The following is a 19,154-nucleotide window of genomic DNA, read 5'->3' on the forward strand; positions in this document are numbered from 1 at the left end:
AAATGTGGTCCTATTAACTCTCTCGGCACTTAATGTGCAGGAGAAACTTGCATGTTTTCACATCACTGAGGCTAAGAGTCTCAGCGACACATATCTCCCTTCCGACACACTACCAGTGACTTTGTCACAATCAGTACATTTAAAACATAAAATTGTTATATACTAAGGATGAGCGGATCTTTTCAAATTTACTGGTTTTGGCCAATTTTCCCCCAAAATTGTGTAATATCTAATGGCCGTTCTCTGCTCTAATGATCTCACTGCAGAGTTGTGTGTGATTATACCTGACACATCTACACATCCTCTCGGCTTCAGTTTCCATCTCACAGGAAGACAGAGTTACAATATTGTTGCAATATAGCAGAGCTGTGAGAGCTGCAGCTTCTGACGTGTTTGTTATGAGACATAGTTCAGTTTAACTTTTCTGTGTTAGTTACATGTCTCACACTGGTAACACCTTCTTTCATTTAAAATAAGCTCTGGATTCAGATTCTCATGCAGATCTATGTCTAGCCCATGGTCCTGAACAGCTCATTTACATATTAGAAAAACGTGGATTTCTCTGGAATAAGACATCAGGTTGCAGATATCAAGGTATCAATTTATTCAGCTTCCTATGCCCTACATGCCCATATAGATGGTTGATCCTACTGACAGATTTCCTTTAAGCCTACTAAAAAATCATTTTACTCGATGAACGAGGTGTTTTGCTCATTCATCAGGTTATTGACAATATTATTGTGAATAGAACATTCATAGGAACACTTGTTCACGATATTCTTTTCATGTAAATACACCTTAAAGAAGTTGTCCACTACTTTGACATTGATACCCTATCCATAGGATAAGGCATCAATGTATGATCGGCCTGGGTCCCACACGTGGCACCCCCACCGATCAGCTTTTATCGGTGCAGGAGGCAGCGGCAGCTGGCTGGAAATCCTTACCTGCGGTGCTTGGCCGTCAAGTTGTAGTGGCCGATGCTTGTTACTGCACATCTGCCTCCCATTCAGGTGGATGAATTTGATTCCTACTCAAATTCTTCAAAAATCTGTATACTGGAGAATACAGATTTTTCCGTATTCGAATTTTGCTCATTGTGATTTTAGCAAAATGGCCATTCTTGCTGCTTTACAGTCCCCCGTCTGATGATTCTTGACTAGTGTTGAGCGATACCTTCCGATATCAGGAAATATCGGATCGGATTGGATCGGGCCTATACCCAAAAAGTATCGGATATCGCCGATTCTGATACCGGAAACCAATGCAAGTCAATGGGACACAAATATCGGAATGAAAATAAACCCTTTCTTTCCTTGTAGGTTAATTCTACATGAAGGAAAACAACTAACAATAATGTAGAATGTATTGGGGGAGGTGGTTGCCCAAATCGATGGGAACAGTGCTCACAGTGAAACATGAAAAGCCGGCAATTCAGCAGCGGCATACACCGGTACCCGACAATTTAGAACAGAAAGAATAGAGCTTCACACATAGATTAGATAGATAGAAACATGTCAGTCACATATATATGAAGTACAGTGATAGTGTTGCTTACTGTACTTGTCATTTAGTGTAAAGGATTTATTTAAAAAAATATTAGTGTTTTCATGCACCGTCTCTTTAAAAAAGCCGGCCGGCAATTCAGCAGCGGTACCCGACAATTTATAACAGAAAGATAGAGCATCACACATAAATTAGATAGATAGAAACAAGTCAGTCACATATATAATAAGTACAGTGATAGTGTTGGTTACTGTACTTGTCATTTAGTGTTAAAATAAAGGATTTATTAAAAAAAAAAATTTGGTGTCTGGTTCCCTGTAATTTTAGTCTCTAGCGGAGGTTAAGCAGACAGCTGGGGCAGATGTTTGAAGCCTGGGAAGAGGGTAATACCCACGGAGCTTCCCAGGCTACTAATATCAGCCCCCGGCTGAATACCTAGCCTTTACTAGCTATTAAAATGGGGGACCCCCCCAAAAAAATGACGTGTGGTCCCCCCTATTTTAATAGCTAGCAAAGGCTAGGCAGACAGCTGGGGGCTGATATTAATAGCCCAGGAAGGGTGCCATAAATATTGGCCCCCTCCCAGGCTAGAAACACCAGCTGTCAGCCACCCCAGAAATGGCGCATCCATAGGATGTGCCAATTCTGGCACTTAGCCTCACTCTTCCCACTGCCCTGTAGCAGTGGCAGTGGGGTAATAGGGCTGGGGTTGATGTCAGCTTATAATGCCAGCTGACATCAAGCCCAGGTTAGCAATGGAGAGGCGTCTATAAGACACCCCCATTACTAACCCCATAGTCAAAGTTAAAAAAAAACACAAACATTCAGAATAAAGTCCTTTAATTGAAATAAAGACACAATTCTTTATTGTTCTAAATTAAACCATACTTACCATCACGCCCATTCCAGCTGAAGCCAACGATCTCCTGCAATAAAAGTAAAATAATAAAGCAACATCATCCTTACCTTTCGATGGTTCCCAGGACCGCTTGTTCGAAAGGAGCTTCTGAACTCTCTCGTCCATTGAATTTGTCAGGTTTTGGATGGTTTCTGCTTCAATTGTTTTGCATGAGGACAGAATACCCTCTCAGAGCTGTTGCTTAGATGTGAACTGCCTCCCGCCATCATAGACACTCCTTTTGATGATGCTCCAGAGGTTCTCAATGGGGTTGAGGTCAGGGGAGCATGGGTGCTACACCATAAGCTTGTCCCCTTTTATGCCCACAGCAGCCAGAGATGCAGGTGTGTTATGTGCAGCATGAGACGGGGCATTATCATGCATGAAATGATCTCGATGGTCCAGATGGATGGAGTGGAGGATGGCTGGTTGATGGACACCCCATGCAAACACAGCTACGGCGCTAACAAGGAGGAGGTGGAGTAATGTTTTGGGCTGGAATCATGGGGAGAGAGATTGTCGGCCCTTTTAAGATCCCTGAAGGGGTAAAGATGAACTCCATAATGTATGTTGAGTTTCTCAAACAGTACTTCCTTCCATGGTTCAAGAAGAAGAACCGTGCATTCCGCAGCAAGATCATTTTCATGCATGAACCCTGGTGGAAATTAGGGGGAAACGCGTTGGGACTACTAAGATAAGTGTCATTTTTTACTTACTAATGAAAATTTGTCCTTTTGACTGCTGGGACTAGAGACCATTAAGGATAAGTGTTATTTTTTACTTACCAATGAAAATTTATATTCTGATTGCCATTTTCTAGTCATTTGAAAAGGAATAGGGACTATTAATGATAAGCGTCTTTCTTTCTGTCTACTATTTTGTACATCAATAATTGATAAAATCTGGACCTGATACTATGCTATAGATGTTATGCTTTTTCAGATACCAGTATCAGAATCCCAGCTGATGTGTGGGGAGACATTTGTCCGGGTGGGATTTTGATTTTTGGAGCCCCTTGGGGTTCATAGCTGGATTATCAAAGTGGAGCATGTGTCCATATATTGATTGACTGCTCTGGCTGCTATCCGATTTGATCTGGCTGTGGCAAAACGAACATTGTGCTCTTTTACCCTAGAGTATTTATATGTACCCTACCAAATGATTTTGGCCATCTATTACTACTAATTCATTATCGGCTTCTTCACTTGTACGTTCACTTTTTCTACCCTTTCTCACCATTGTGGTTTTGCTTAATTTAAGATAAGGGTCCTTGTAGGGACGTAAGGGACACCGACGTTGAGTGGGGGCGCCACGAAGTACAAATTAGGGTGCCAACCTCCGCTGTCAGGAAGGGAGAGGATTTAGGGACAGAACAGGGACAGCTTTAATTTGTATTCCCTCCCGGTCGGTGTATTACCTGATTCTTTATGTCCTACCATTAGGAGTATTATTGTTGGTTGTTTATAGACTTTCGAGTCCTTTTTAGAGATAATTAATAAAAGGTATTTTTTAGGGGGGCTATGTGTCTGCTGGTTGTCTCTATTTATTAGGCCCCTCATGGGATATTTTGTTTAGGTGTTTAATATATAGTAACCTAGACATGTTGATGTATAGTAACATTTGTTAATCCACAAGTTACAATTAAAGAGGTATGTATAAGACAGATTACATTACTCCCATGTATAGCAGGTTTCATACAAACAAGAGTCGCGTGCAAATCCAATATAGATATGGTAATAATTAGTAACACTTGTTAATCCACAGGGTGGAATTTAAGATACATGTGTATTAGACAAATTACATTACTCCCATAGGTACCAGGATTCATGAAGGAAAGAGTCCCATATAAATCTCACTGAGTGCAAAATTATTAGGCAAGTGAGTATTTTGAGCACATAATCATCTTTATGCATATTTTCCATCACCAGGCTGTAAAAACTTGAATGTTTGAAACATAGAACTATCAAAAGTTTAGTTGCAAAATAGTTAAGAGTCGCAAAAAAATGTACTGAGAAAAAAAAGACGCACATTAAATGTCAATGATTTGAGAAGAATAAAACGTAAAGCACCAGGAACCCATTATCCTCCAGTGCGGTCATATTCCAGAACTGAAACCTCTCTGGAGAGCCCAGAAGTACAAGGTGTTCAGTGCCCAGAGACATGGCCAAGAGAGGCTGAAACCGACCACCAGTGAACAAGACATCGAAGTTCAAACGACAAGATTGGACCAAGAAATCTCTGAGGACAAATTTTTCAAAAAAGTTGTATAGACTGATGAGATAAGAGTGACCAGATGGATGTGCCCATAGCTGGATAAGTAATGGGCAAAGACCTTCACTTCGACTCAGACACCATCAAGGTGGAGATGGGTACTGCTATGGGCAGGATTAATAAAAATGAGCTAATTGAACCTTTTCGTCTTGTAGATTAACTCAAAATCAACTGCCAAACATACTACCAGTTTTTAAAAGAAACTTTCTTCAAGCAGTGGTAGAGGAAACAGTCTGCATCTCTCAAGAAAACCATGATTTTTATGCAGGACAATGCTCTATCGCATGTACTGAAGTACTCCACTTTTTGGCTCCAAGTACTGGCCTTAAAGATGAAAGTCCTCACACAAAACAAAACCCTCAGTACAAAACAACGAAACAAATAAAACTATAGAAATTTTGTATTGCCATATTCGTACTGACCCACAGATAAAGTTAGCACTATATTTGTTCAGTATGGTGAATAGTGCGTATAAAATTTAAAATGCAAACAAAATATTGGTAGAATTGTTGCTTTGCTTATATTTAGTGTTGAGCGAGCATGCTCGACACTGCTCAGTACTCGCCCGAGCATTTCAGTACTCGGGATGTTTGGCGAGCACCGAGCATTTCCGGGTTACTCGGGCGGGAGCTCGGGTCTCCGCCCTGCACGTTTGGCGCTCTTTAAAGAGCCAATGAACATGCAGGGATTGCCAGCCAGTCACTGTAATGCCGCAGCCATGTTGTTTGTGGGAATTACAGTGATTGGCTGGCCGCACAGGGTCACCTCGAGTATTTAACACCGGGCGCTGCCATCTTGGACACAGTCGCTCCGGATCACAGTGTAGGGTCAGCGCTGCTGACCTAGGGAGAGATTTATACTGCGAAATAGGTAGTGTAGGGTCTCTAAAGCCTGCCAAATCAAACAAACAGTCCTTCTCAGGACTAATATCCATCCCAGATATCAGGCAGGCAGGCTGTATAGGAGACGCAGTGGTTATACCAGCAAGCGCTGCATTACAGTCCTGTGTGCTCCTGCTGGTCAAATTGCTAGGCTTATTCCCCGGTCTCAGGGGCCAGGAAAAATCCTTTTTTTTTTCATCTAAATCCTGTATTTTTTTTTCCTCAGTCAGACTGTCCAAATACGCGTCTTATTAACCTTTTGGTATTCCCCCCCCCAAAAAAAAAATTGAGTGTGTCTGTGACTGTTCAGACACCAATATATCTGTTTAAAAGAGTCTGGTGTAGGCCAGAAAAATAGAACTGTGGTTTTGCAGTTCCACGAGTTAAATCTCTGTATTATCCTGTTTTGGGCATTTTTTGCCGTAAAAAAAACAGTAATAGTGTCTCCCTGATTGTTCACACACAAATATATCTGTTTGAAAGATTCTGGTGTAGGCCAGAAACATATAACTGTGGTTTTGCAGTTCCACGGGTCAAATCTCTGTATTATCCTTTTTTTTGGCATTTTTTGCCGTAAAAAAAAACAGTAATAGTGTCTCCCTGATTGTTCAGGAATGTTCAGACACAAATATATCTGTTTGAAAGATTCTGGTGTAGGCCAGAAAAGTATAACTGTGGTTTTGCAGTTCCACAGGTCAAATCTCTGTATTATCCTTTTTGAGGCATTTTTTGCCGTAAAAAAAACAATAATAGTGTCTCCGTGACTGTTCAGACACAAATATATCTGTTTGAAAGATTCAGGTGTAGGCCAGAAAAATATAACTGTGGTTTTGCAGTTCCACGGGTCAAATCTCTGTATCATCCAGCTTTTGGTATTTTTCCGTAAAGAAACACAGTAACAGTGTCTCCCTGATTGTTCAGACACAAATATATCTGTTTGAAAGATTCTGGTGTAGGCCAGAAAAATAAAACTGTGGTTTTCCTCTTCAACGGTTCTAATCACCTTTTTATTACCCTTTTACCATTGATAGTGCGAGTGTAACCTATTTTACTTTATTTACAATGGGCAAGGCGCGTGGCAAGGGACGTGGAACTGGACGTTCTGGTGATGGTGCGTGTAAAGGACAGGGCCGTGGCAATATAGGGGAGTTGCTTCTACTGTGGCAATATAGAACATTAGATCCGCTCCTGCCCGGTGAGAGACCGGGAAACTCCAGTGTCTTGGACCGCTTGGAGAGGTCGTACTAGGCAAGAGTTCTTCCTCTCCGCCCTTGACTCTGTCTGTTTCTGTTACCAGTGGTGAGACCCGCTTCTTCGAGACTGCCCATCTGGATTCCGGAACCGCTGGGAATCTCATTCAACAGGCCGTTGTGGAGCGTTTTCAGATTCCTACCATACGTCTGGGGGATCCTTTAGCGGTTTCCTCTGTGGATGGAAAGCATCTCCCTGAAACCATCTTGTTGGTCACTGAGCCGGTAACTCTTCAGGTGGGAATGCTGCACTCAGAGAAGATCTCCTTTTATGTACTGTCCGGTCTCTCTCATCCCCTCTTGCTTGGTCTACCTTGGTTACAGAGACATGAGCCCGTCCTGAATTGGAGCTCGGGTGAGGTGCTCCGTTGGGGTCAGGAATGCCATAAGACCTGTCTGGTTCCGGTTTGTCCTGCTCGACCCCTGTCTACTCCAGCTAACCTACCTTGCCTGCCAGCACCCTACTGGTCCTATGCAGACGTCTTTGATAAAAAGGAGGCAGAGACACTACCACCTCATAGGCCGTATGATTGCCCCATCAACCTAATACCTGGTGCTTCACCTCCTCGCGGGCAAATATACCCCTTGTCACTGGCCGAGACCCTGTCTGAATGTCTGAATACATTGAAGAAAATCTTGCTAGGGGAATTATCCAGAAATCCACCTCTCCGGCTGGAGCAGGATTCTTCGTCAGAAAGAAAGACGGCTCTCTTTGTCCTTGTATCGACTACAGGAGCCTAAACCAGATTACCATCAAAAATAAGTACCCCTGCCTCTCATCTCGGAGCTGTTTGACCGCCTAAAAGGCGCAAAGATCTTCACTAAGCTCGATCTTCGTGGGGCGTACAATCTGGTCCGGATTCGCCTGGGAGACGAGTGGAAGACGGCATTCAACACTCTGGATGGTCACTACGAATACCGCGTGATGCCCTTCGGTCTCTGTAATGCTCCAGCAGTCTTCCAGGAGTTAGTGAACGACATCTTCCGAGATCTCCTATATTCCTGTGTGGTGGTGTACCCGGACGATATCTTGGTGTTCTCCCCTGATCTGCCCTCTCACTGGAGGGATGTTCGTCAGGTCCTGCTGAGGCTCCGGAAGAATCACCTGTATGCCAAGTACGAGAAATGCCTCTTTGAGCAGACCTCCCTACCATTTCTGGGGTATATCATCTCTGAAACCGGACTGCGGATGGATCCCGAGAAGGTGTCTGCCATCTTAAAGTGGCCCCAACCTGAGGGGTTGAAGGCTATTCAGCGGTTTCTGGGATTCGCTAACTATTACCGCCTCTTCATTCCTCAGTTCTCCTCCCGGACAGCTCCCATCTCTGATCTCACCCGTAAGGGAGCAAATCCCAGGGAGTGGACTTCCGAGGCGGAGAATGCTTTTGTCTCTCTTAAGCAAGCCTTCTCCTCCGCTCCAGTGCTACACTGTCCAGATTGCAATAAACAGTTCTTCCTGGAGGTTGATGCCTCTTCCTCCGGGGCCGCAGCACTGCTCACCCAGAAATCCTCGTCCGGGCGAATGGTGACCTGCGGTTTCTTCTCCAAACTCTTCTCTCCGTCCAAGCGCAATTACTCCATAGGGGATCGAGAACCGCTGGCCATCAAATTAGCGCTGGAGGAGTGGTGCTACTTGCTTGAGGGGGCCCTGCACTCAGTGGTCATGTACACTGACCATAAAAATCTCGCTTATTTGCAGACCACCCAAAGACTAAACCCACGTCAGGCCAGATGGTCTTTGTTCTTTGTACGATTCTGCTTCACCCTTCATTACCGCCCGGCAGACAAGAACATTAAGGCCAACGCTCTTTCCCACTCATTTCTGTCTGCCGACCAAGAGGAGGAGCCTCTACACATCATTGACCCCTCCAGAATAATGACTGTTGCTCCGTTCGACCTGTCTCGTCTACCTTCTGATAAGACCTTCGTAGCGGCTCAGGATCGGAAGAGGGTCTTACTCTGGGGTCATTCGTCCAAACTGGCTGACCATGCCGGCCAGAGGAAGATGCTTCTGCTCCTTGCCCGGCATTATTGGTGGCCCACCCTGCACAAGGATGTTGCGGATTTTGTCGCAGCTTGTTCCTCTTGTGCCCTTAACAAGATACCTAGACACCTTCCAGCCGGTTATCTTCTTCCTCTTCCCGTGCCTTCCGCTCCGTGGCAACATATTGCAATGGATTTTATCACAGATCTTCCTGTATCGGCCGGTTATACTGTCATTTGGGTGGTTGCTGAACACTTCTCCAAGATGGTTCACTTCATCCCTCTGCCTGGTCTTTCGTCTGCACCTGTGCTGGCTAAGGACTTCATCCGTCACATGTTCCATCTCCATGGCTTACCCCTTCACATTGTCTCCGACCGAGGAGTTCAGTTCACTTCTCGCTTCTGGAGAGCCACGTGCAAGCTGCTGGATGTCTCCTTGGATTTTTCTTCGGCCTATCATCCTTAGTCTAATGGTCAAGTGGAACGTATCAATCAGACCCTTACCAGTTTTATTCAGCACTTTCTCAACGCTGACCATAGCGATTGGGTAGAGCTCCTGCCCTGGGCTGAGTTTTCCTATAACACAACCATGTGAGTGAGTCTTCTGCTAAGTCTCCGTTTTTTGTGGTTTACGGTCGACACCCCCGGATTCCATTTCCCGTCTCCTCTTCAGTGGACAATCCTGCCACGGAGTCTTTCGTCAGTAAATTTTCTGCGATTTGAGAAGACTCTAGATCTCCGCTCCTTCAGTCCTCCGAGAGGATGAAGAAGCATGCTGATAAGAGACATCTGGATCCGCCTCAATTCTGTCCGGGAGATAAGGTTTGGTTTTAATCCAAATATGTCCGTCTCAAGATACCATCATACAAGTTCATCGATCCGTTCGAGATTCTGAACCAAATAAATCCAGTGGCATACAAGCTGAAACTCCCAGCCTCCTTACGGATTCCCAGCTCCTTTCACATGTCCCTCCTCAAGCCGGTTGTCCTTAATTCTTTCTCTGACGATCCAGGTACCACTCCAGCTCCCGTCTCCGCTGAGGACGTCTTTGAGGAAGAGAACATTTTGGCCATCAGGAGGGTAAAATGAAAGACTTTCTTTCTTGTGTATTGGAAGGGGTTTGGTCCTGAGGAGAGGTCTTGGGAGCCCATTGAGAACATTCATGCCCCTCATCTTCTAGAAAAATTTCTTGCGGGCCTAAAGAAGAGGGGGCATAAAGGGGGAGTACTGTAGCATCGGCGTCTCTGCCTCCTGCCGGGCAGAGACGCCGTTCCCCTCACCGCTGCGGTCCCGGTCTGGCGTCCTCCAGCTCTCCTGCTGCTGCCCGGGGTACGCGCACCGTACGCAGCTTCCTGGGCACTGTGCTTAGGGAGCGTGCTCCCTCCCTCTTAAAGGACCACTCCGTTTTAAAGTACCTCCTCCAAAATGGAGGTGCCTGTGCAAGGTTGTTGTTTGTGTGCTAACACTCTCCTCAGCCCTCAGGTTCCAGTGCCCGCCAGCCTGTCTATCAGCCGTGCCCACCTGCCTGTCTATCAGCCATGCCCGCCAGCCTGTCTACCTGCCGTGCCCGCCGGCTTGCCTACCTGGATCACCTGTCAGACCACCTGCCGTGCTCATCTCCTGTACCTGTCAGCTTCAGCTATCTGACCAGTGGGAGTCGCCTGCTCCCACACAAGGTCGGTCCCAGAGTGGCACCTGGTTCACCTTCCCGGTCTCTCCTTGCTTTACGGAGTCGACTAAGCTGCCGTGTGGCCAGGGTTGGTCTGGGTAGGCATTTAGTTACGCCCCTCTGGTCCCTCCCTGCATCTCAGCACAGAGGTTACACCAACCGTATCTGTAACAGATATTATGGCCATATGGGGACCATACAGTGGTAGACTCATTTTGCGTTTGCCAAAAGACAAGTGAGAGACTCCCGAAATGTATGAAGGAAGGTGCTGTGGTCAGATGAGACCAAAATGTAATTTTTATATCTACTACTGGACATGTAGTAGGTAGTGTTTTGATACATAGGATATTAATGCTGGAAATGGACAGTGAAGAACTTTTTGGCATTCTTATCCTAAATCCCAACCTTTCAATCATGTACATTAATCTGTCAAGTTTTATATAGAATGCCTTTTATGTGAAATAGCTTGCATAGTTTTGTACATATGTTTGTCTTTGCTCTGTGAACCTGAGACTGAAGATATCATCATTGTTATGTCTATCTTTTTAAGTAAAAGAATGCCATAATTAAACATACAGCTTTGATAAGGCAAAGTGAAAGACAATTTCCTACATGATACTTAAAAAGGTTTAAAATGTCGTAATGTTGTTGGAAAAAAACGTCCTAAGACATCATCATATATTACAAACTACTTGTGAAAAAAAAACATTTTCAATGGTTCTAACTGATTGAAGTGCAAGTCTAACTTTAACATTTGCAATGTACTCTGGAAATGCAAATTAATAACAGAATACGATAAGCTAATGAAGCCTCTATGAAATATCTCATTTGTCACTTGCAAAAGCAAGGTGTAAAAACTTCCCATTGTTCTCAAATGACACTCAGCATAGTATGGACTTTGTTGACTTTGCTAGTGATGGTTTTCCCAGTAGTTACCAAATGACACCAAGTAAGCATTGTGTTCAACAGGTTTGCAACATATTCAGTGAGAGAGAGAAATGTACAGTTCTGGTCCCCGAACAGAACTTTGGACTAAACTTTGGTCAGGTACCAGAACCCGAACTGCCACGGGTCCGCTGATCCCTAATCCTAAATGGAATAAACATTGTAATGTATTCAATGAAAATAAATAATCTGGGGATTTTGATCATTTACTCCACATAATTTCCCTACCAATCCATAATTTTAATTCCAGTTGTTCCCCATTTTTCTCCCCTTTATCCGTTCCACACATGTGTAATTGCCTGACCAGCTTTACATGTATGGACGGTCGCACTCTCTCATCTCCCAATTTACTGAGGCCTGTTAAACACATTAAAGTAAGTAGCATCCACTACTAGGAAACCTCAAAGTGTAAGCCACATCACTTCAGGACAATTAGACTACTTGCAATTTGCACCTAATCAAATTTTGAAGAAATAGGCGCCAAACCTGGTGAGTTCGAAAGGTTTGATCATCTCTACTGATAATAATTGTGTGAGAAACAAATACCTTGAGTATCCAGCAGAAAAAATTAAGAGTGTTCCAGATTGCAGAGACCAGTACAGCAATTTTCCTTTCAATGACTCATGTCATTATAGAAGGAATACTGCTGTCCCTTTTGCTCCATTAATTGAAATACAATCCTCTATTTTTATTGTAAGTGTGTGTGCACGCGATCCTTTCTGGCAGCGTTTTGAGCACAGCATAATAATGCTGCGTCCAAAGCGCTGCACGCAGGTAAATTCGCATGTGTTCATTGAACACTTGCGGATTCACCGCATCCTATACATTGCACTGATAGAATTTCTCTTGTGGAGACTAGCGTCTCCGCAGAGAGATATTGACATGCTGCGGTCTGGAAAGACGTGCCGTATGTCCGTCTTCACGGGTGATTCGCAGGTGCACGGAGACGCATAGTGACCATGGGATTTCTTGAAATCCCATCCACTATGCTGTAACATCTGGAAGCTGCAGATTGCACCCAGCGCAAGTGTGTTGTGTCCAATCCGCATAGATTCCTGACCATGTACACGTACCCTAACTCAGATCTGAACCATAGCACTGAGGTGTGGACGAGATAGACATAAAAACTTGCACAGAAATAAGCAGGGGCTAATTCACCCAGTATATATACAGTGAGGAAAATAAGTATTTGATACACTGCCAATTTTGCAAATTTCCCCACCTACAAAGAATGGAAAGGTCTGTAATTTTTGTTGTAGATACACTTCACCTGTGAGAGACAGACTCTAAAAATAAAATCCAGAAAATCACATTGTATGATTTTTGCCTACGCTAATTAATTTGCATTTTGTTGCATGAAATAAGTATTTAATACAATAGAAAAACAGAACTTAATATTTGGTACAGAAACCTTTGTTTGCAATTGCAGAGGTCAGACGTTTCCTCTAGTTCTTGACCAAGTTTTCACACACTGCAGCAGGGATTTTGGCCCACTCCTCCATACAGATCTTCTCCAGATCTTTCAGGTTCCAGGGCTGTCGCTGGGCAACATTGAGATTCAGCTCCCTTCAAAGATTTTCTATTGGATTCAGGTCTGGAGACTGGCTAGGTCACTCCAGGACCTTGAAATGCCTCTTACGGAGCCACTCCTTAGTTGCCCTGGCTGTGTGTTTTGGGTCATTGTCATGCTGGAAGACCCAGCCACGACCCATCTTCAAAGCTCTTACTGAGGGAAGGAGGTTATTTGCCAAAATCTCACAATAAACATGACCCCTTCCATCCTCCCTTCAATATGGTGCAGGGACACCTGCCCTGCCCTGTACCCTTTGCAGAAAAGCATTCCCAAAGTATGATGTTTCTCTCATCAAATTCACGGTTGGGATAGTGTTCTTGGGGTAGTACTCATCCTTCTTCTTCCTTCAAACACGACGAGTGGAGTTGATATCAAAAAGTTCTATTTTGGTCTCATCTGACCAAATGATCTTGTCCCATGCCTCCTCTAGATCATCCATATGGTCATTGGCAAACTTCAAACTGGCCTGTACATGTGCTGTCATGAGCACGGGGACCTTACAAGCCCAGCAGGATTTCAATCCATGACGGCGTTGTGTGTTACTAACGGTAATGTTTGAGACTGTGGTCCCAGCTCTCTTTAGGTCATTGACCAGGTCCTCCTGTGTAGTTCTTGGCTGATTCCTGACCTTTCTTAGAATCATCCTTACTCCATGAGATGAGATCTTGCATGGAGCCCCAGACTGAGGAAGTTTAACAGTTATCTTGTGTTTCTTCCATTTTCTAATAATTGTGCCAACAGTTGTTGCCTTCTCACCAGGCTGCTTGCCTATTATCCTATAACCCATCCTAGCCTTGTGCGGGTCTAAAATTTTGTCCCTGGTGCCCTTAGACAGCTCTTTGGTCTTGACCATGGTGGAAAGGTTTGAGTGTGATTGAGTGTGATGACAGGTGTCTTTTATACAGATAAGGAGTTCAAATAGGTGCAATTAATACAGGTAATGAGTGCAGAGTAGGAGGGCTTCTTAAAGAAAAATTAACAGGTCTGTGAGATACAGAATTCTTGCTGGTTGGTAGGTGATCAAATACTTATTTCATGCAATAAAATGCAATTTAATTATTTAAAAATCATACAATGTGATTTTCTGTTTTTTATTTTTAGTGTCTGTCTCTCCCAAGTGAAGTGTACCTACGATAAAAATTACAGACCTCTCCATTCTTTATAGGTGGGATAACTTGCAAAATCAGCAGTGTATCAAATACTTATTCTCCCCACTGTCTCCAGTGTTGGACTCTAGTTTGCATCCAGCGTTTAACTAAAACTCAGGAAAGAAACTTAAGCCATTGTTAGCCAAACAGTTGTTCCCAAATATCCATCGCATCAATTGTTGTACCAAACAGTCCAGATGCTTGTTCCAGTCCTGAATCACAAAGTTTATTGCAATGTTGTGATCCACCCCTGAACTGGTGCCCGGCAAAAAAAAGTCTGCTTATAACTGACATATTTTTGCATCAGCTGTGATAATTTTTTTGGTCAAAAATTGAGCCTCGTGCAACTGATTTATGTGAACCCAGATTTAATTGTAATAACCTTTTCCCAAGATATGTTGAACTCATATGTCTGGTTCTCTTCTGTGATGCAAGCTCAGGAGTTGAGCTTGCATCATTACTGGCACATACTGCTTGCCAATGGTTTGCTATGTCACACAATTGTCTGTTGAAGACTTCTGTGTCTGCCATTGCAGTACTCCTGTGAAGACCACCTTGTGGCTGATGTTCATAACAAACTGCTATTTTTACTATACTATAATGGTATTGCAGTTTATAGTAAAAGCGATCAGATGATCATGGGTTCAAGTTCCCTAAGCGGGGCAAAAAAACTAAAAAAAGCCTTTTAAAAATGTAGAAATAGAAATTTGAATCAATTGATTTTTTTCCATATTAAAAAAATAATAATAAGAAAAATGATAGCAATAAACATACCGTATTTTGCGGACTGTAAGACGCACCGGATCATAAGACGCACTCCAAATTTTGGGGAGGAAAATATGAAAATTATTTTTACCAAAATGGTGCGTCTTAATAGCCAGCCTTTACGGTAGCTTACCGGGGAGGGGGTGGTGGAGGCTGCGATGGAGCGGGGTCCCAGGAGGCAGTGTCGGTGTTGCAGGAAGCTGGCGGTGGCAGGAGCAGGGTAATGATGTGGGCCCTGGGCTGAGAGGAGGGGGTGTTCCGGGGTGTTCCGCGGTGCGAGGCTGCAGCGGGCTCCGAACTTTTAGAATATGTCAGGAGTTCCCGCACCTCCCATCCTTTTCACTGCAGTGGATTTCGGGAAAATGGCTGCCAGAGGTGGTGCATGCGCAGATTGAGCTCTCGGGAGCCGAGATGGTTTATTTATACAGTATAGAGAATTTCGTCTTTAGAGAATTTTGATAACTTATTTTCCTTAATCTCTTCCTTTTTCTCATGTAGCCGCTATTGCATGTTGATGGATAATGCATTTACTTGTGGATGTTTTTTGTGGTCTTTTATTGCTTCAAAATGTTCAATAATCTCATTATTTTATCTCTTTAATGTTTGCTGTCTTCTATGTATTATAAAGTGAACCTCTTGTTTTGAAAAATTGTGACACATGAGGTTCCAGTCTTTGACACTTTCCGGATCTTCCATGTCACTTTTGGGATTTTGTTATGGGCTAAATGGATATTCACATTAAACACAATGAGACCAGCAGGTCTTAATAGCAAAATAGAACTGTTTGCTTTTTAGAAAATTATCAATTAACATTTGGACGTAGGAGGACAGCGCCTCAGAAAAGCATTGGATAATCAGCACTCATCTCTTTGCCTTGAAAAGAGCCCATAGCTAGTGATGTCACAGGTGCATAGGGCGGCAGTTTTCTTTTTCAAACAAGTGTCTGAGCAAGCGTGACCGTTCGGAACGCTGCTGACACTGCTTGTTTAACACAGCACAGATCCAAAGCGAAAGAGCCCCTGTACTCTCATCCAGTATGGGTGGACTACAGTTCTAGTCGTCTTCCTCATTTAAGTGGGATGTCCCATACTTTACAAGTGAGGGAACTGCCATAGATAAGCACTTTACGAAATGCTTTTCTTTTACAAACCTATCTCTAACCTGAGCAGCTTTCTGTGATTCTATGTTAAAATGTGCCCTAGTTATGGGCTCTGGAAACGGGTTGGCGCTGCTTGCTTTGTGGGTGGGTGGGGCTCCATTCAGCAGAGCTCACACTGCTTCTGTTCATGTTGCTGCTACAGACACAACTCTTCCTGTAGACACAGCACTCCCTTGTATCTGTATGTATGTAATATGAATACAGCAGGGTGTGTGTATGTCGATATATACACTGCTCAAAAAAATAAAGGGAAGCTTATAAGGAAAATAACACCTTACTAACAGTAAAGCATGGTGGAGGATCCATAATGCTGTGGGGCTGCTTTGCTGCGTCTGGTACTGGAGGCCTTGACTGTATCACAGGAATCATGAAATCAGAGAATTGTCAAGAGATTTTAGAGCGAAATGTCCTACCCAGTGTAAGAAAACTTGGTTTGAGTCAAAGATCGTGGGTCCTCCAGCAATATAATGACTCAAAGCACACATCCAATAGTACACAGGAATGGTTGAAAAAGAAAAAATGGACTGTTTTAAAATGGCCAGCAATGAGTCTGACCTCAATCCCATTGAAAATCTTTTGGGTGAGCTGAAATCTGTCATTGGGAAAAAGAACACTGCAAACATTCAAGAGTTTCTTGAGCCAACTGCAAAGGAATAGTGGGAGAAAATTCCACCTGAGAAGTGCAAGAAGCTTATAGATGGCTACAAGAAACGTTTGGAGGCTGTCAGCAATGCCAAAGGGTGTGCAACCAAGCATTAATTAGGGGTGCCTTTATTGCTGCACATGCTGTTTATTATGTTTCTTCTTTGAAATTGCAACATAGAAGTTGAAAAACAATGTTTTATTGTTTTATTACTTTAGACCACTAATTACAAAATCCTGAGGATATAACGTTGGTACATTTCCATTTATTTCTGAAGATATTGTACAGTCTATGAAACAAATGAAGGGATGCCAATAATGGTAAGCAGCACTGTATGTGGGGCTGCATGAGTGCTGCTGGTGTCATGGAGCTACATCTTATTGAGGATATCATGAATTCACAGATGTACTGCTTTATATTAAAAGAGAAGATGCTACCATCACCCCATGCTTTGATAGAGGTGACTTTTCCAACATGATAAAGATTCATATATGTTGTTTTTGTGAAGAAGAAGAACAGGCTGAAAACGATTCAGCAGCTAAGTATGTCTCCTGATCTGAACCCAACCAATACACCTATGGGGAGTTTTGAAGAAACAAGTTAAACATCACTCTCCATCCAGCATTCAGGCTTTAAAAGAAGTTATTCTTGAAGGATGGAAAAAGATGTTGCAATATGTTGCCAACTTGTTCATTCCATACCTAGAAGACTTGGTGCTGTCATTTAAAAATCATGGTGGTCATACAAAGTACTAGCTTTAGTAGTTTTTTATGTGGGGTGTATTAATTTCTGAATCAACTAATTTTAGTAAAGTTGAAGATTTTAATGAACGTTAGATTATTAACCTTACTTTCAAGTTATTGGTTAAAAAAATGTTCTATGAAACTAGGTCTTGTCAAAATGTGGAAATTGTTCTTCTGTTCAGTGAGATAATGATTATAATCTTACTTTTCAATGAGGGTGTACTCATTTATGCTGAGCACTGTATAAAGGGGCAAACCCTTTTAAATAAAACCAAGGCACTTAAGAGGGAAAGGTACACAATTAAAATCAGATTTGTTTGGAGCAAGCAATGTTATTCTTAAAGAACTGCTGTCTACCAGCTGCCCTGCCCTTCTGCCCATCCACTGTTGTGAGAGAACTCCTCCTGCCCTGACTCTGACCGGTCACACTACACTAACCGACCAAGTGTATGATGAATGGAAGAGGAGCTTTAATTAAAAGAGCAGACAAATATTAGTATAAAAAATGAGTTATCAAATTTCTGACTACCAGACTTTGTCCAGTTTTCTGTATCGAAGTGACTAATTACTACTGTACATTCACAATGAAATCCTTGCTAAATGTTATTAAGAAATCCTCTGAATGTTAAAAAAAAAGAAATTAAACCTTAGTCTAGTTCAGAAGCAGAAGTCTTACATAAACCTTATGCTTCTGGATTAGATTAGATTTCACTTATTTTTTTAACATTCAGAGGATTTCTAAATTAACATTTAGCAAGGAATTTTATTGTGACTGTAGTAATTAGCAATAAGACAACTAACTATGAGAACCTTATTTCAACCAAATATACAATTTGTACAAATAAAACATAAAAAATTAGGCAGTATTCACACGGCATAATTTATGTCATTGTTCACTAAAACCATGAATGGAAAATGCACAGATAAAGTAGAATGGATTCTCACCTCTTCTGGATTCTTGACTGAATATATGTAAATATTAATGTATACTAATGAGTGAAATACTGGTATGTAAAAGTGGCGTAAATTTATTGATTTTAAAGATTATTTTTACCTTTACAGTTTCCTCTATATGCAATCTCCAGCTGAGAATCTTTACACTTAGCTCGTTGAAATTCGCACCTTGAAAGGAATGTTCTTCCATCAGAAGCACACAGAAGTTTAGGAGTGCCTGCACATTCCAAATTACATTCCTTGTCTTTGTCTTGATCCACTCTTAGAAACTACAAAAAGAGAAGAAAAAGTTAAAATGAATGATCAGCACTAGAGATGGGAAAATTGATTTGCAGAACTCTGATTCATCAGGTAAGGAGGTTTTTAAGCTTCCCGTCCACACCGACAGTTAACTGACCTGGCCGATGGACCTGAATGCTGCAAAGCAATTCTCCCATCACTCATCAGCACCTACAGAATAGGTACACTTAAATGAAGATACTAAAAGATAAATGCAGATAAAGTTAATTGACAACATTAATTTCTAGCTAGTTATTAAAGGGTTATCACTGGTCGTTAGAGGGTTATTCTAGTTATTGTGGGTCAGAGGGCAAGTCTATCTACAATTCTTTTTAAGATATATTTATATAACCATTGTAAAACTTATGCAAGTCACGGCCCTAAATTTAGAAATTGACTGGCTCTGTGTGCAGCTCCCTGTTCTTGGCCCTCTCTGCTATTTATATGAACTAGTCTGGCCCGTAAAACGGACCAGACTACAGAATGC

General features: G+C 42.6%; 1 protein-coding gene across 1 annotated transcript in view; it reads right to left on the reverse strand.

Moving 5' to 3' along the window:
• SMOC2 (SPARC related modular calcium binding 2) overlaps positions 1-19,154 on the reverse strand; it is a 748,277-nt gene that overhangs the window by 628,547 nt on the left and 100,576 nt on the right. Inside the window, exon 2 of the mRNA XM_073672815.1 lies at positions 18,489-18,657. Within this exon, the coding sequence (XP_073528916.1) occupies positions 18,489-18,657 (169 nt within the window). The remainder of the gene's footprint in view (positions 1-18,488; positions 18,658-19,154) is intronic.

Source organism: Phyllobates terribilis, unplaced genomic scaffold, assembly GCF_046119375.1.
Source record: "Phyllobates terribilis strain yellow unplaced genomic scaffold, ASM4611937v1 Scaffold_3__8_contigs__length_932513732, whole genome shotgun sequence".
In the NCBI taxonomy this organism is placed as follows: Eukaryota; Metazoa; Chordata; class Amphibia; order Anura; family Dendrobatidae; genus Phyllobates; species Phyllobates terribilis.